The 15,016-nt window shown below is 44.0% G+C and overlaps 1 protein-coding gene across 1 annotated transcript in view; it reads left to right on the top strand.

Annotated features, from left to right (window-relative positions):
* The window catches only part of Kcnu1 (potassium calcium-activated channel subfamily U member 1), an 83,901-nt gene that overhangs the window by 348 nt on the left and 68,537 nt on the right, over positions 1-15,016 (top strand). The window contains exons 2-6 of the mRNA XM_085843490.1: positions 1,817-1,936; positions 8,987-9,048; positions 10,141-10,231; positions 11,941-12,052; positions 13,421-13,496. Coding sequence (XP_085699616.1) covers positions 1,817-1,936; positions 8,987-9,048; positions 10,141-10,231; positions 11,941-12,052; positions 13,421-13,496 — 461 coding nt within the window. The remainder of the gene's footprint in view (positions 1-1,816; positions 1,937-8,986; positions 9,049-10,140; positions 10,232-11,940; positions 12,053-13,420; positions 13,497-15,016) is intronic.

Genomic DNA, 15,016 nt, shown 5'->3' with positions numbered 1-15,016 from the left:
GCTTCAAATCTTAAAAAGACAGTTAAGGTCAAGTGTGGTACTTTATGGATTAATCCCAGCACTTGAGGCAGGAGGATTAATGTGAGTTTCAGGCCATCCTAGGCTACATGGATTGAGGAGATACTATACAGAGAGAGAGAGAGAGAGAGAGAGAGAGAGAGAGAGAGAGAGAGAGAGAATGTATATGTAGTGTATAAATAATCTACTATAAATAAATTACATATATAATTTACATATGTGTGTATGTGTGTGTATGTGTGTTCTTAGAGAAGACCATAATAGTCTACGTAGCGTGTTCCAGGACAGCCAGAGCTACAAAAGAGAGATTATCGCCAATGTGAGCTTGTGATCAGCCTGGGCTACAAAAGATTCTGCTTCAGAAGGAAAGGGTTTTGTTAACTACTATAAGGGAGCCACAAAGGCACAAGACATCAACTCAGCCTTGCCTTTGAATATACTTTCCACACAATTCATGTGTGTCCTATGTATACACTGCTCTTATGAGTTACCAACATCAGCCACACACATGTGGTAGGTATTTCCTGTCGTGTAACTAGTTCTGCAAAGGTTGATGTTGATCGCTGGCAAATGATAATGGGGACAGATGATGTTTTATGAGGATGACATATTAAAAGTCTGAAACAATGTCTCTCCAATTCCACACAATTGTTCTATTTTTTGTTGTTTGTTCCTTTGTTTAGAGACAGGATTTCTCTGTGTAGCCCTGGATGGCCTGGAACTCGATATGTAGACCAGGCTGGCCTCTTAACTGTGTAGACCAGACTGGCCTCTTAACTCATTTGCCATTTGCTTTTGCCTCCTGATTGCTGGGATTAAAAGTATATGCCACCACAATTGGCTCAGTGGAAGAATGTTATTAAGCCCTCTATAGTTCATTTCAATTTTTTACTTCTTAGACTTTGTTTCCTCCTGGAATAGATCATAATAGTTTTTTTTGTTTGTTTGTTTTGTAATAGAATACTTTTTGCTTGTGTTTCATAATTAATATGTGGATTTTGCTTAAATATGTCTTAAATGTTAAAGTGGCATAAAGCAAGTAGTCTGAAATAAGAGCAAAAGGTTAATGTTATTAGCAAATCGGTCTTTATATTCCTGTATTTGAGACTACCTAGTATTGAAGTTTATAGACTTTACTGATAAGCCAGTTTACTCTGTAACTGTTCTACTTTAAAGACTTTAAGCAGGGTTGGAGGCAAGGCTCAGTGGTTAAGAGTACTGGCAGCCCTTCCAGAGGTCCTGGGTTCAATTGCCAGGACCCACGTGATGATTCACAGCCATCTGCACTTCCAGTTCCAAGGGATGCCCTCTCTTGGCTTCCCTAGGCACCGGGCATGTACATGATACACAGACATACATTCAGGCCAAATGCACATTTATTTATATAAATTAAAAATAAATAAAACTTTAAAAACAAGACTTTAAATCATAAAACTATTGGTGAAAGAATTCTGAAATTATGGGTTAAAGGATATGATGGACATTCTCTCTCTCTCTGTGCACACATGTGTGCACATGGATGTGTGTGCACGTGTGTGTATGTGTGTGTGCTCAATGTGTTTGTGTAGAGTTTGTAGCATTTAGAAATCTCTTTAGTTGACTGCTTCATATTCATAGTATTAATTTCCTGGGTTGAGCGAGATAGGATTTCTGATTAATAGCATGATAAGCACCTCCCTCACCCTGAAGCTCCTCCCTCAAACTGAAGCTCCTCCCTCAACCTGAAGCACCTCCCTCAACCCGAAGCCAACTAGTTTCTCATGAGCTCACTCTGCCCATTCTCTTTTCCCCCTCACAGGAACTATTCTCATCACGTAGAATCGAGGCTAATCCTTTGAGGAAACTTTACTTTCATGGAGTATTTCGTGAGCGCATCGAAATGCTGCTTTCTGCACAGACCGTCGTGGGGCAAGTGTTGGTGAGTACACTTTCACCGTTCTGGTGCTGATGGACCATAGCCAGGAATGTGATCTTAGTCCTCTCCGTATTAACCACACCAGCAGGCATCTTCTCTTCCGTGGTGGTCTTAGCTACATCAAGCCCTGCATGTAGGACTCCCTCGTCATCATTCTGCTTCGCTTTTCTCTAAGTGAGCAACATTATTAGAGTTTATACATACTGCTGGCTTCTCTGCTGGAATGAACGCTTCATTAGTACAGAGTTGTGTACATTTTGTGCTTTGCAGATAGATGAACGCCTGGACATAAGTACTAGAAAAACATCTATTGTAACCTTCAATTTTCCCATAGAGAAGAGGGGCTTAGAGTAAGTGGCTAATTTTTCTTGTTTTCTAAAAACGGTTGTAGTCCAAGGGTGACTGTTAGTAGAAGATATGAGAAATATGTCATTCCCTCTAGTACACAATCAACTTTTACGACCATTTATTGGATTTTGAAAGAATATGTGTTGTTTGATACCCATGCAATACTTATTGGGTTATATGTATTTTTTCTTAAATTTTGTATTGGTTCTTTGTGGATCATGTACCCCACAAAGAATCTCATTCATCTCCCCCTCCCCTCATATCCACCCCATCCTTGCAATCTTCCTCACAACAAAGAAAAAAAAATCTTGTTGTGGAAGCTGTGGTGTGTGTGTCTCAGTGTGTCCTTGTGCCCACTCTTCTTTGGCTGCAAATGTTCATTGCAATGACTTTTAGTCTGGTACGAGGCCTCTGGCTTCTGCTACACTCTCAATACTGGATCCTCACGGAGACTCCTCTCAGAGATCCAGATGTTGCCCCAAGTCATGGGATCTGTAGGACCGGTCCCTTCATGCACTCCAGCAGTTCATTGATGGGGTAGATGTTGGGGTGAGCTGATTCAAAGCCCTGGATCTGGGCCTGAGAGGTCAGCCCGCCAACTCTCACGATCTTGGGGCTGGCTCACCAGCATCATCTCCAATGCCAAGGCCAACTCTGTCCTGCTGCCCAGGTGAGGGGCAGGGCCCTGCTATTTCCAGTATTGCAGCTGGTGAGGGACATGGCCAATACTCCCGATCTCTTGCTCCTGGGCCAGCTCTCCTGCCTGACATAGGTAGCAAGGGCATTATGTATTTTCAATGTCCTTAATTGTTTGCTGAACAACTAAAAAGGACATGTCAAAACCTACATTTATGGGTTTGGGTTTGTTTGTTTTTTGTGGTTTTTTGTTTTGTTTTGTTTGTTTGTTTTTTGTTTTATTGAATGTCTTGCAGTTCCAATAGAATTTGAATGGAATATTCTTTGTTTTTGTTGTTGTTGTTGTTGTTTGTTTTGTTTTTTTGATTTTTCGATACAGGGTTTTTCTGTATAGCCCTGGCTGTCCTGGAACTCACTCTGTAGACCAGGCTGGCTTCGAACTCAGAAATCCGCCTGCCTCTGCCTCCCAAGTGTTGGGATTAAAGGCGTGTATGCCACCACTGCCCGGCTGCACATCATTTTTAATTTTCCAGGATTTTTCAATGGATGCTGGTGGGCCAAGTCGGCATAGAGGAGGGCCACAGGCCAATCTTGGTCAATCATAGCATCTAAGTGGCAGCCATCTCTTGTCCCTTGGTGTCCATACTCTTCTCAACTGTCTTCAGTGCCACAGTCTGTGTGAACTGATCCTTTCTAGTCTCTTTTGGGTTAAGCCTGGTCTGTCAGGTCAGTGCTCTCAGCCTTTGAGGGATACAGGGCAGAGCAGAGTTGGGGAGTCATCTTGGGCCGGAAAATGTCAGCTGGGAACAGATCATAGACAGGCTAGGGTGCTTTCTGTTCCAACCTTGAGGAGGGTAGTCAGGCTTGGGATTCGCTCTCCAAATTCAACCTACTGTGTGCTGAATTTTTCTTTTTTAAAGATTTATTTATTTTATATATGTGAGTACACTGTTGCTGTAGCTGTCTTCAGACACACCAGAAGAGGGCATCAGATCTCATTTCAGATGGTTGTGAACCACCATGTGGTTGCTGGGAATTGAACTCAGGACCTCTGGAAGAGCAGTCAGTGTTTTTAACCACTGAGCCATCTCTCCAGCCCATGTGTACTGACTTTTTTGTTGTTTTTGTTTTTTGGGGTTTTTTTTGAGACAGGGTTTCTCTGTATAGCCCTGGCTAGCCTGGAATTCACTCTGTAGACCAGGCTGGCCTCGAACTCAGAAATCTGCCTGCCTCTGCCTCCCAAGTGCTGGGATTAAAGGCGTGTGCCACCACGCCCGGCTATAAACTGATTTTTATAAATTGGATTTCATATGACAGCAAAGGAGATTTATAAGGCCCTCTTGAGGTATTATAGAGAATTCTATAATATGTGTAAACCACTCAGGGCATATTAAGCAATGAAAATGAGCTGATCCTTGCATGTGCAGGTCCTGGGGTGTTTAAGAAACATAGCTATTTTTTATGTATAATTAAATGTGTGTTTACAATGCATTAAAGCACATTGACCCCCACTACCCTCTTTTATCCTCCGACTCCTGCTGACCCCATACTTTTCCCCAACCACTCCCTTCCTACTTCCCTGTCATTTCTGTGTGCTGGCAGCCACAGCTGCTGTGTGCTCCTGATCCCATTAGATAAAACATAGATTAAAAAATATACATGAGGCAAGATCTTTGCTGTGTATCCCTGGCTGCCCTAAAACTGTGTGTAGAGCTGGCTAGATTTGAACTCACTGAGATCTACCCCTTTCTACTTCCCAAGTGCTGGAATTTAAATTGTGTGCTACCAAGCTCTTCTTAAATGATTATCTCTGTGCCTGTGTGTGTGTCAGATGAGTGGAGAGTCCACAGACTGCAGAAGAGGTCATTGGGTCGCCTAGAACGGGAGTTTCGTGTAGCTGCCTGATAGGGGTGCTGGGAATTGAATTTGGGTCCTGTAGAAAAACAGTAAATACTCTTAAATACCAAGCCGTTTCTCTATTCTGTGAGACGGGTTTTGTCTTTGTTCACTGATGAACTGAATAGCGTGTTGGTGGTAAGAAGATCTAGAGATACATTTACTGAATTCAAAGAGAACTTGTTGAAATCCCCGAACATCAATGAAACAATCCCCGAGGCTGTTGATTCTGAGTGTTGGTTTTGAGCCAGATATAAGAAGAGTCTGGGAGATGGATTGTGCGATCAGATTGATGTGTTTCAATGGTTGCATGAACTTAAAATAAAAAATACAAAACAAGACATTTTTCCAGTTCTTTTTTTAAACTGAGAATTTTTTTTCATACAATATATTCTGATCAGTTTCTTCTCCCTTAAATCCTTCCTACCTGTCTTAGTCAGGGTTTCTACTCCTGCACAAACCAAGAAGCAAGTTGGGGAGGAAAGGGTTTATTCAGCTTACAGTTCCACATTGCTGTTCATCACCAAAGGAAGTCAGGACTGGAACTCAAGCAGGTCAGGAAGCAGGAGCTGGTGCAGAGGCCATGGAGGGATGTTCATTACTGGCTTGCTTCCCCTGGCTTGCTCAGGCTGCTCTCTTATAGAACCGAGACTACCAGCCAAGAGATGGTCCCACCCACAAGGGGCCTCTCCCCCTTGATCACTAATTGAGAAAATGCCTTACAGTTGGATCTCATGGAGGCATTTCCTCAACTGAAGCTCCTTTCTCTGTGATAACTCCAGCTGTGTCAAGTTGACACACAGACCCAGCCAGCACAACTCCCTCTCACTTGTCGGACTCCAAACCTTCTTTCTCTTTAAGAAGCAGTCAATAAAATAAAAACAAAAAACCGAGAATTTTTAAAAAAGAAAGAAAGAAAAGAAAAAGCACAAGAAACACATGCAGTGGGGTTTTTGTTGTCGTTGTATGTTTTGTGTGTGTTTTAAAGATTTATTTATTATTATATCTAAGTACACTGTAGCTGTCTTTAGACACACCAGACCAGGGCGTCAGATCTCATTACCCATGGTTGTGAGCCACCACGTGGCTGCTGGGATTTGAACTCCCTTCGGAAGAGCAGTCAGTGCTCTTATCCACTGAGCTATCTCACCAGCCCTTTGTTTTGTTTTTAGACAGAGTCAGCTACCCATGCAGAGTGGTACACACCTTTGATCCCAGCACAAGAGAGGAAAAGCTAAGCAGATCTTCGTGAGTTTGAGGACAGCCTGATCTGTATCTTGAGTTCTAGAACAGTCAGGGCTGTGTGGAGACACGCTGCCTCAAAGAAACAAAAACAGAACAAGAATAACTGAGATGGCCTCAGGTGTCTGGGGGCTCCCTTTGAAGACCATGTTGACCTTGAACTCATGGAGATTCTCCTGCCTCTGCCTTGAGATCGCTGGAATTAAAGGAATGTGAAAAATAGAGATCTTTATCTTGGTGGCCTTACATGTACTTTTGATAGTGACAAAACAACAACAACAAAACATAGCTGGGAACATCAGGTCAGAGGCTTATAGCAAAGTGGGACTATCCTTGCGTTGGGTTGATACCTGGTCATATTTCAGTTTTTAGTCGGTGAAAGCAAGTTATCTACTACGTTAATACATTCAAAAGGTTTTGCTTGAGTCAAAAGCATGTGAGGACAGGTGCAGAGGCCCAAGATAATTTTGTCTCTGGATTTCAAGTCTCTATAATCAGTCTTATAGGATATTCACCCCCACACACACTGTTTACCCCACCCCACCAGAGAACCCTACTTCACAGGAGTAAACACTGAATACCTTCCATGCTGGAGAATTCCTAGGCCAGAGTGTCGTGATAACACCAGTCTGGTTAAGAGTATTTTATGGGGGTCTCCGTGCCCTTAACAGGCTGCAGAAAGAGGTGCCAGGTCTCAACACACACCACTCAGTAGCCCCAGTTGGCTCAAGCTTCAGGAGTCTGAGCCCCGAGGGGATTGTTTTGGTCACGGTTAAGCACAGCCCAATTGGGTGAAAATGATTCTGGTGATGACTAGCTCAAGTCCGTGTGCACAACAAAGCAAACAGAAATCACCTTGAGAAACGAAGTGATTTAAGTACGGGTCCGATGTGTCTAAGTGGGAACTCTTCGTAAAGTTCATAAAGATGGGTCTTTATAGATTGGCCGATGGATCTAGGGGATGATCAGGGGCCAGGAAGATCTCTGGCCGCATAGATAGAGCAAAGGTCACCAGACTAGGAAGCTCACCCACTCCCAGCCTTCTGGGTGGATAACAACCATAGCATTTCGTCCCTCGAAGGAACAATCGCATAAGTGTTAACATTCCAGGTTCCCCAGTGCTTGTCTGCAAGCCCAAAGACCTGCATGCCTCCTGCAGAGAGGTCACCACTAGCCTAACCAGTGAGCGAGCAGACACCCATAATCACAAGCACAAGTGGTTAAGAGAAAAGAACATGAGACCCATCCAAACTCTGTCTGAGTTAGAACAGCTCGAACATATTGTAAATAAAACTCTGAATTTTACCGGGCATGGTGGCGCACGCCTTTAATCCCAGCACTCGGGAGGCAGAGGCAGGCGGATTTCTGAGTTCAAGGCCAGCCTGGTCTACAAAGTGAGTGCCAGGACAGCCAGGGCTACACAGAGAAACCCTGTCTCGAAAAACCAAAAAAAAAAAAAAAAACAACTCTGAATTTTATCATTAAAACTATATCGAAGCTGGGCATGGTGGTGCACGCCTTTAATCCCAGCACTCGGGAGGCAGAGGCAGGCAGATTTCTGAGTTCAAGGCAAGCCTGGTCTACAAAGTGAGTTCCGGGACAGCCAGGGCTATACAGAGAAACCCTGTCTCGAAAAACCAAAAAAAAAAAAAAAAAAAAAAAAACTATATCGAAAGCCGGGTGTGGTGGTGCACGCCTTTAATCCCAGCACTTGGGAGGCAGAGGCAGGCGGATTTCTGAGTTCAAGGCCAGCCTGGTCTACAAAGTGAGTGCCAGGACAGCCAGGGCTACACAGAGAAACCCTGTCTCGAAAAACCAAAAAAAAAAAAAAAAACAACTCTGAATTTTATCATTAAAACTATATCGAAGCTGGGCATGGTGGTGCACGCCTTTAATCCCAGCACTCGGGAGGCAGAGGCAGGCTGATTTCTGAGTTCGAGGCCAGCCTGGTCCACAGAATGAGTTCCAGGACAGCCAGGGCTACACAGAGAAACCCTGTCTCGAAAAACAAAACAAAACAAAACAAAACAAAACAAACAAACAAGCAAACAACAAAAAAACCCAAAAAACTATATCGAACTAGACATATTTAGCAATCTGTTTGTTGAGATAGGGTCTTGCTAGGTACCTCTGGCTGGCCTCGATGTATAGACCACGCTGGCCTCAAACTCCCAGAGATCCACCTGCCTCTGCCTTCTTAGTGCTGGGATTAAAGGTGTGGACCATCAAGCCAGACAAAAACCTGATGGTTTGAAAAGTAGAAATTACAGGAGGGATGCTTAATTATCTAGAGCCTACCTGAGAAAAATCACAGAAACTCACAAAGGTCTCACCCAGCTCTGCTGGAGGCTTCTTGAAGGCAGCTTCCTGACTGTGCTATTCTGCAGGGGTCTGCTTCCCGTACCAGATAAGCTGGCATAGCGAGAGCACTCACTATCTCCTCACAGAACATTTTCCCAGGTCGGGAAATGTCCTTCAGGAACTATCCTGGGCAGTTCAAGTCCAAGACTTATTTATCAGCGCTCACTTCTATCACTAAATAAAACTACATTGCATTTGACACACGCTAAGCAACTGGTAAACATTTGCTAAACTCTAGGAGGAGCAGGAAGGGTAAAGTACCCCAGCTTATACTGAAGTGGGTGAGAGTTAAAACTGGGTGAGTACAATGGGTACACATTGACTTAGTGGGACCCTTAGTCCACTTTTCTTCAGTGAATGAGTGAATGGATATAGGCGTAAATGAAGGTGTGAATGCCCATACAAAGGAAAGGTAAGGCAAAACCATTTTCTCCCCTTCCCTCCCTGCATATAACAAAAATACACAACATTTACCTCATTTAAAACAGAAAACACAATTTTGTGGGCTTGTTTACTCCATGCCGATAAAATAAACTTGCATCTGTCGCCTCTGTCCTTTTCCGTTTGTAGGTGATCCTTGTCTTTTTACTAAGCATCGGGTCTCTTGTGATCTATTTCATCAATTCAATGGAGTGAGTAAAAACCCCGGGCACTCTTGCCTGCTTTATGAGAAACTTAATTGCTTTAGAATTTTCTCTTCAGAGATGTCAAATACAGTTCTGCTCTCACGTACGCACACCGCCCACCCCCCAACGCCTCCCCACTCAGAAGTCAATGAAATGGTAGCCATGTAGTAGTAGCTCTCTCTCAGTAAGCACCAACTCCAGTTCTCTGTATAAATGCACGTCTATGCCCTGTGTCTTAGTTAGGGTTTTACTGCTGTGAACAGACACCATGACCAAGGCAAGTCTTATAAAGGACAACATTTAATTGGGGCTGGCTTACAGAGGTTCAATCCATTATCATAAAGGTGGGAGCATGGCAGCATCCAGGCAGGCATGGTGCAGGCAGAGCTGAGAGTTCTACATCTTTATCTGAAGGCTGTTAGTGGAATACTGACTTCCAGGCAGCTAGGGTGAGGGTCTTAAAGCCCATGCCCACACTGACACGCCCACTCCAACAGGGCCACACCTTCTAATCCTGCCACTCCCTGGTCCAAGCACATAGAAATCATTACACTCTGTATCTTGCCAGCTCCATTGCTAGTGCTGAGGTGGGGTATACCCACGTGGGGTAAAAATTAAGAATTCCTAAAACGCCTTTTAGAAGCTATCTTTGAATTTGTTTCAAATCCATTCATTTGATCTCAAGTCCCAAAGGGGTAGAGAGAGAACGGAAAGATCTTGTCTAGAGAGATGGGTTTTCAACCAGAAAGGACCATATATGACCTCTGAGGCTGGATCCCCACGTAATAAAATTGACTCTGTAACAGAGTGGTGGGATCTTCTACTATTTACTATCCGGAGCTCCATGTGTAGTCTAGTGGTATACACATACACACACACACACACACACACACACACACACACATATATATATATATATATATATATATATATATATATATATTTCCATTCCCAAGGAGAAGGTGTGAACATGAGCCTTGCATGGAGCTTTCACGTTGAGTAGGTGCGTTGCCTACCCCGCCTTGATCTCTGCTCTGTAGACATAGGTTTTAAAATGTTTATTATCTTGGAAAAAAAAAAGTTCCCATTTCTTTCCAGTCCTGTTCGAAGGTGTTCTTCATATGAAGACAAAATCGTCCATGTGGATTTGAGTTTCAACGCTTTCTTTAGCTTCTATTTTGGGTTGAGGGTAAGTACCTAGGTAAAGCGGTAACTACCACGCCCCGCCCACCCCACCCCAGACAGCAATATAGAGACCTGTGTGCTCCTTATTTGCTCAGACTCCCTTGCATCTCAGACTCTGAGGGTAGAAGACCTATGCTCCAAGTTATTAAATATTTAACGAGACCTAAACCCCACATGTCCTGTGCTTGAGCGTGTAAACCAGGTCCAGAATTCTGACACACCTGAGAATGACTCCATCAGTAAATACCCTTACTGCAATCCTTCCTGGCTTCTGGTCTTCCACCGGGGAAACTTTACTGACAGCCAGAAGCTAGGAGAAACTGAACATCAGTAGTATACTAATGGCATGTCTGCCATCTTACTTTTTGAGCTCTTGACTTATTTCTCAAGTGTTTATAAGTTATCTCATGTGTATGGGTGTTGGGTCTTCATGTATGTCTGCACACTTGCATGCAGCGACACGGATGCCAGAAGAGGGTGTCAGATTCCTTGGAACTGAAGTTATAGAAGGTTGTTGAGTCACCATATGTGTGCTGGGAACAGAACCTGGGTCCTCTGCAAGAGCAGCAAGTGCTTTTACATATCGAGCTATAGCTCCAGCCCAAAATTGAGCACTCTTAATCTAAATTAGGAAGCTCAGAGACACAATGGCTGGGCAAGCTTTTTTCAAGCTGTAGACTTTTCATTGGAGACTGTCCCGAACCATATATGTTCACTAATCACAGATAGTAAACTATATGTATATGACACACATCGATGTATAAAAAGAAACATATATAAGAATTATGACTTATATTAATGTATACATTGTATATATAGATATAACAGAAAGCTCTAGGAACAATTGAAAGCTCAAAATGTTTAAAGTGTGAGAGTTGAGGTCTGCTAAGTAAAATGACTATATGACCATTGATAGAACACTCATTAAAAATATGTTTTCTCTCTCCTTCACTCTTTTGCTTTGGTTGGTTGGTTGTTTTTGAGACTGGTCACACTATATAGATCTGGCTGGCTTGGGACTCTCTTTGTAGACCAGGATGGCCTCAAACTCACAGAGATCTGCCTGCTTCTGTCTCCAAAGTGCTGATATTAAAAATGTGTATCACTGGGCAGTGGTGGTGCACGCCTTTAATCCCAGCACTTCAGAGGCAGAGGCAGGTGGATTTCTGAGTTCGAGGCCAGCCTGGTCTACAGAGTGAGTTCCAGGACAGCCAGGACTGTAACAGAGAATCCCTGCCTCGAAAAAAAAACAAAAAGTAAAAATAAAACAAAATAAAAGCGTGTATCACCAAGCTCAACCCAAGGTACTATCTCTTTATGTAATGTGTATGTATTTGTGTATTCTTACAAATGTATATGTTTGTGCATATGTTAAATAGCATGCAATTAAATCTTCAGGGAATGATTGATGTATAGCAAAGCAGTAATTATCCTTCACAGTCCCTTCAAAATTCGAAATGGTGATAGACGCTTTGATAGATGCCCTGTGTTCAGGTCCCTGTTCCTACATGACAGTTCAAAGCTGTCATAATCCCAGTTCCAGATGATCTGACACCCTCTCCTGGCCACTATGGGCACCATACTTGCACATGGAACACATTGAAACATGCAGGCTTAACTACATACAAAACACACTTACATGCATAAAATACGTTTTGTTTTGTTTTTTAATCCCAAGGATAATATAATGTGGGTGTCTTGCTTCCATTTCAGTTTTGGGCAGCTGAAGACAAGATCAAGTTCTGGTTGGAGATGAATTCAATTGTAGACATTTTTACCATCCCGCCAACCTTTATTTCTTATTATTTGAAGAGTAATTGGCTAGGTAAGTGTGCTGTGGCAATCGGCAATCAGTACCAATGTTGCTTTAACCTCAAACTGCTCAACATCCATTTAGAGTATTTATCTCTCCAAACACATCACTGATGTGGAAGGGCTCACTGTTTTTTTTTTTTGTTTTTTTTTTTTTTCCGAGATAGGGTTTCTCTGTGTAGCCCTGGCTGTCCTGGAACTCACTCTGTAGACCAGGCTGGCCTTGAACTCAGAAATCCGCCTGCCTCTGCCTCCCAAGTGCTGGGATTAAAGGCGTGCACCACCACGTCCAGCAAGAGCTCACTCTTGACTGTAGAGTTTTGTACTGCATTTACAGAAACGTTTGGTTTTGGTTTTGTTTTGTTTTGAAATAGGATCTCATTAATTAGCTCAGGCGGGCCTTGACCTCTCGGAGACCCACCTGCCTCCACACTCACAAGTGCTCAGGCATGTCACCACCTGAATGACCAGAAATCATTTCTTGATCCCAGCATGTAGTAATATGCCTGGTACACAGCAGGTGTCCAATAGTTGTTGATGGAATAGCTACATTTACAGCCAGAGGGGCAAGGCTGTAGCACCTGTGGACCCTTAGGATGGGATCTCATAGGGACACAAGGAATGACCTCCTCTGGTTTCTCAAGGCCAATCATCATATTCAAATACACTTCCGATGGGGACTGTTCATTAGTTGTGTTATCTTTAAGGTGGGGGTATTAACAGTGCATGAGCTTTTGGAAAAAAACAGTTTTAATAAAATTTTATATTTTATTTATTGTTTATAAAATACACATCAAATCTATTTCTTGCTGTTGCTAGCAAAAAAAGGATAACTAGGATTACTGAAAAGCTGAATAACTAGGAGCTTGGTTGACCCATGTAAAGTTTCCTATAAATTTTTTGTTTGTTTGTTTTTTTGTTTTTCGAGACAGGGTTTCTCTGCGTAGCCCTGGCTGTCCTGGAACTCACTTTGTAGACCAGGCTGGCCTCGAACTCAGAAATCCACCTGCCTCTGCCTCCCAAGTGCTAGGATTAAAGGCGTGTGCCACCAATGCCCGGCTTCCTATAAATTCTAAAGAAGATTGGGGTAAAATGAATAGTGCTTATTACATACAAGGCCAGCTCCCACACGTTTAAGATTGGATCTACAGTGTTGTAAGGTGGATCCTATTGCAATTCTCATTTCATGGATGAGGAACTATGGAAGTGGGTGCCCTAGGTATCAGTAGGTAGTAAATGTTCAGGACCAGGATTTGAACTCCACGTCCTTAAACCTGTGACATTACAACACACGATATTGAAGTGTTTCAGGAAAGCATAGTTTATGCATCTCGGTCTCATTGGAGTTCAGGCGACTGACTTTCTCCTGGTTGCTTTGTAGGTTTGAGGTTTCTAAGAGCTCTGCGGTTGCTCGAACTCCCTAAAATCTTACAGATCCTACAAGTCATCAAGACCAGGTAAGTTCTGCCCTGTCTGGCATGCTAGCTTGGTGGCTCGGATTAGGAAGTGAAAACAACTGGTCCCTGTGCTCCCTGTACCCCACCAGGATTCCAGAGTGAAAATCAGGAACTCTGTCAGCATCTGTGGTGCCTGTCACTCAGCATCTATGGTGCCTGTCACCCACTCAGCATCCATGGTGCCTGTCACCCACTCAGCATCTGTGGTACCTGTCACTCACTCAGCATCTGTGGTGCCTGTCACTCAGCATCTGTGGTGCCTGTCACCCACTCAGCATCCGTGGTGCCTATCACTCAGCATCCGTGGTGCCTGTCACCCAATCAGCATCTGCGGTGCCTGTCACCCACTCAGCATCCGTCACTCAGCATCTGTGCTGCTTGTCACTCAACATCTATGGTGCCTGTCACCCACTCAGCATTTGTGGTACCTGTCACCCACTCAGCATCCGTGGTACCTGTCACCCACTTAGCATCCATGGTGCCTGTCACCCACTCAACATCCATGGTGCCTGTCACCCACTCAGCATCTGTGGTGCCTGTCACTCAACATCTATGGTGCCTGTCACCCACTCAGCATCCGTGGTGCCTGTCACCCACTCAGCATCCGTGGTGCCTGTCACCCACTCAACATCCGTGGTGCCTGTCACTCACTCAGCATCTGTGGTGCCTATCACTCAGCACCCGTGGTGCCTGTCACTCAGCATCCGTGGTGCCTGTCACCCACTCAGCATCCATGGTGCCTGTCACTCAGCATCCGTGGTGCCTGTCACCCACTCTCTTCCTCATTTGTCCTTTAGCACCCTGGCTGAAAACTTGGCAGTCTTTGTACAGAGACTGCTCACTCCTTGTTTTGCAAAGCTACAGTGTGTAAAGTCAGCTTTGGTTTTAATCCCAGATCTCTCTACCCAAAACAAAACCAAGAAGACCAAAATGACAACAGTCAGCCGATGCAGTACCTTTGTTATGGAGAATCGCCTCTCTCCCTGTGGCTTTCAAAAGCTGCTCCTAGAAGCTGTGGATTGTTAAACAGATCCCAGTGGCAGAGGTAGAATACCTCCCATAGAGTTCCTGGTTGGGATCAGAGATACCCCACCCCCAACAGTACAGCCTCTTGTCATTTCTCCCAGACTTATCAAAGGTGATAAGTTGCTGAAGACACTGCATACCTTTGTTACATACGATAGAGAAACCAGTGTGGGTGGAAACTGAAAAGCTTCCTCTCTGCTGGGCTAGCTTTCACAGTCCCCCTCTGAAGACACTGTGCAAGCTACATAGTAGAAAAGGCACCTGGCTTACCCAGGCGTGAACTGTACGTACTACAAGACCAACTTGCCAGGCAAGATGGGTGTCTTAAGGGGTCCCACTGCTGTGAAGAGACACCATGACCAAGGCATCTCTTATAAAGGACAACATTTAATTGGGGCTGGCTTACAGGTTCAGAGGCTCAGTCCATTGTTATCATGGTGAGAAGCATGGCAGCTTCCAGACAGGCATGGTGCTGCTGAAGGAGCTGAGAGTTC

Source organism: Mus caroli, unplaced genomic scaffold (genome assembly GCF_978045245.1).
Source record: "Mus caroli unplaced genomic scaffold, Mus_caroli_1 scaffold_10, whole genome shotgun sequence".
Lineage (NCBI taxonomy): Eukaryota > Metazoa > Chordata > Mammalia > Rodentia > Muridae > Mus > Mus caroli.
The sequence above is the reverse complement of the archived record's forward strand: the minus strand, read 5'-3'. Positions and strand labels throughout refer to the sequence as shown.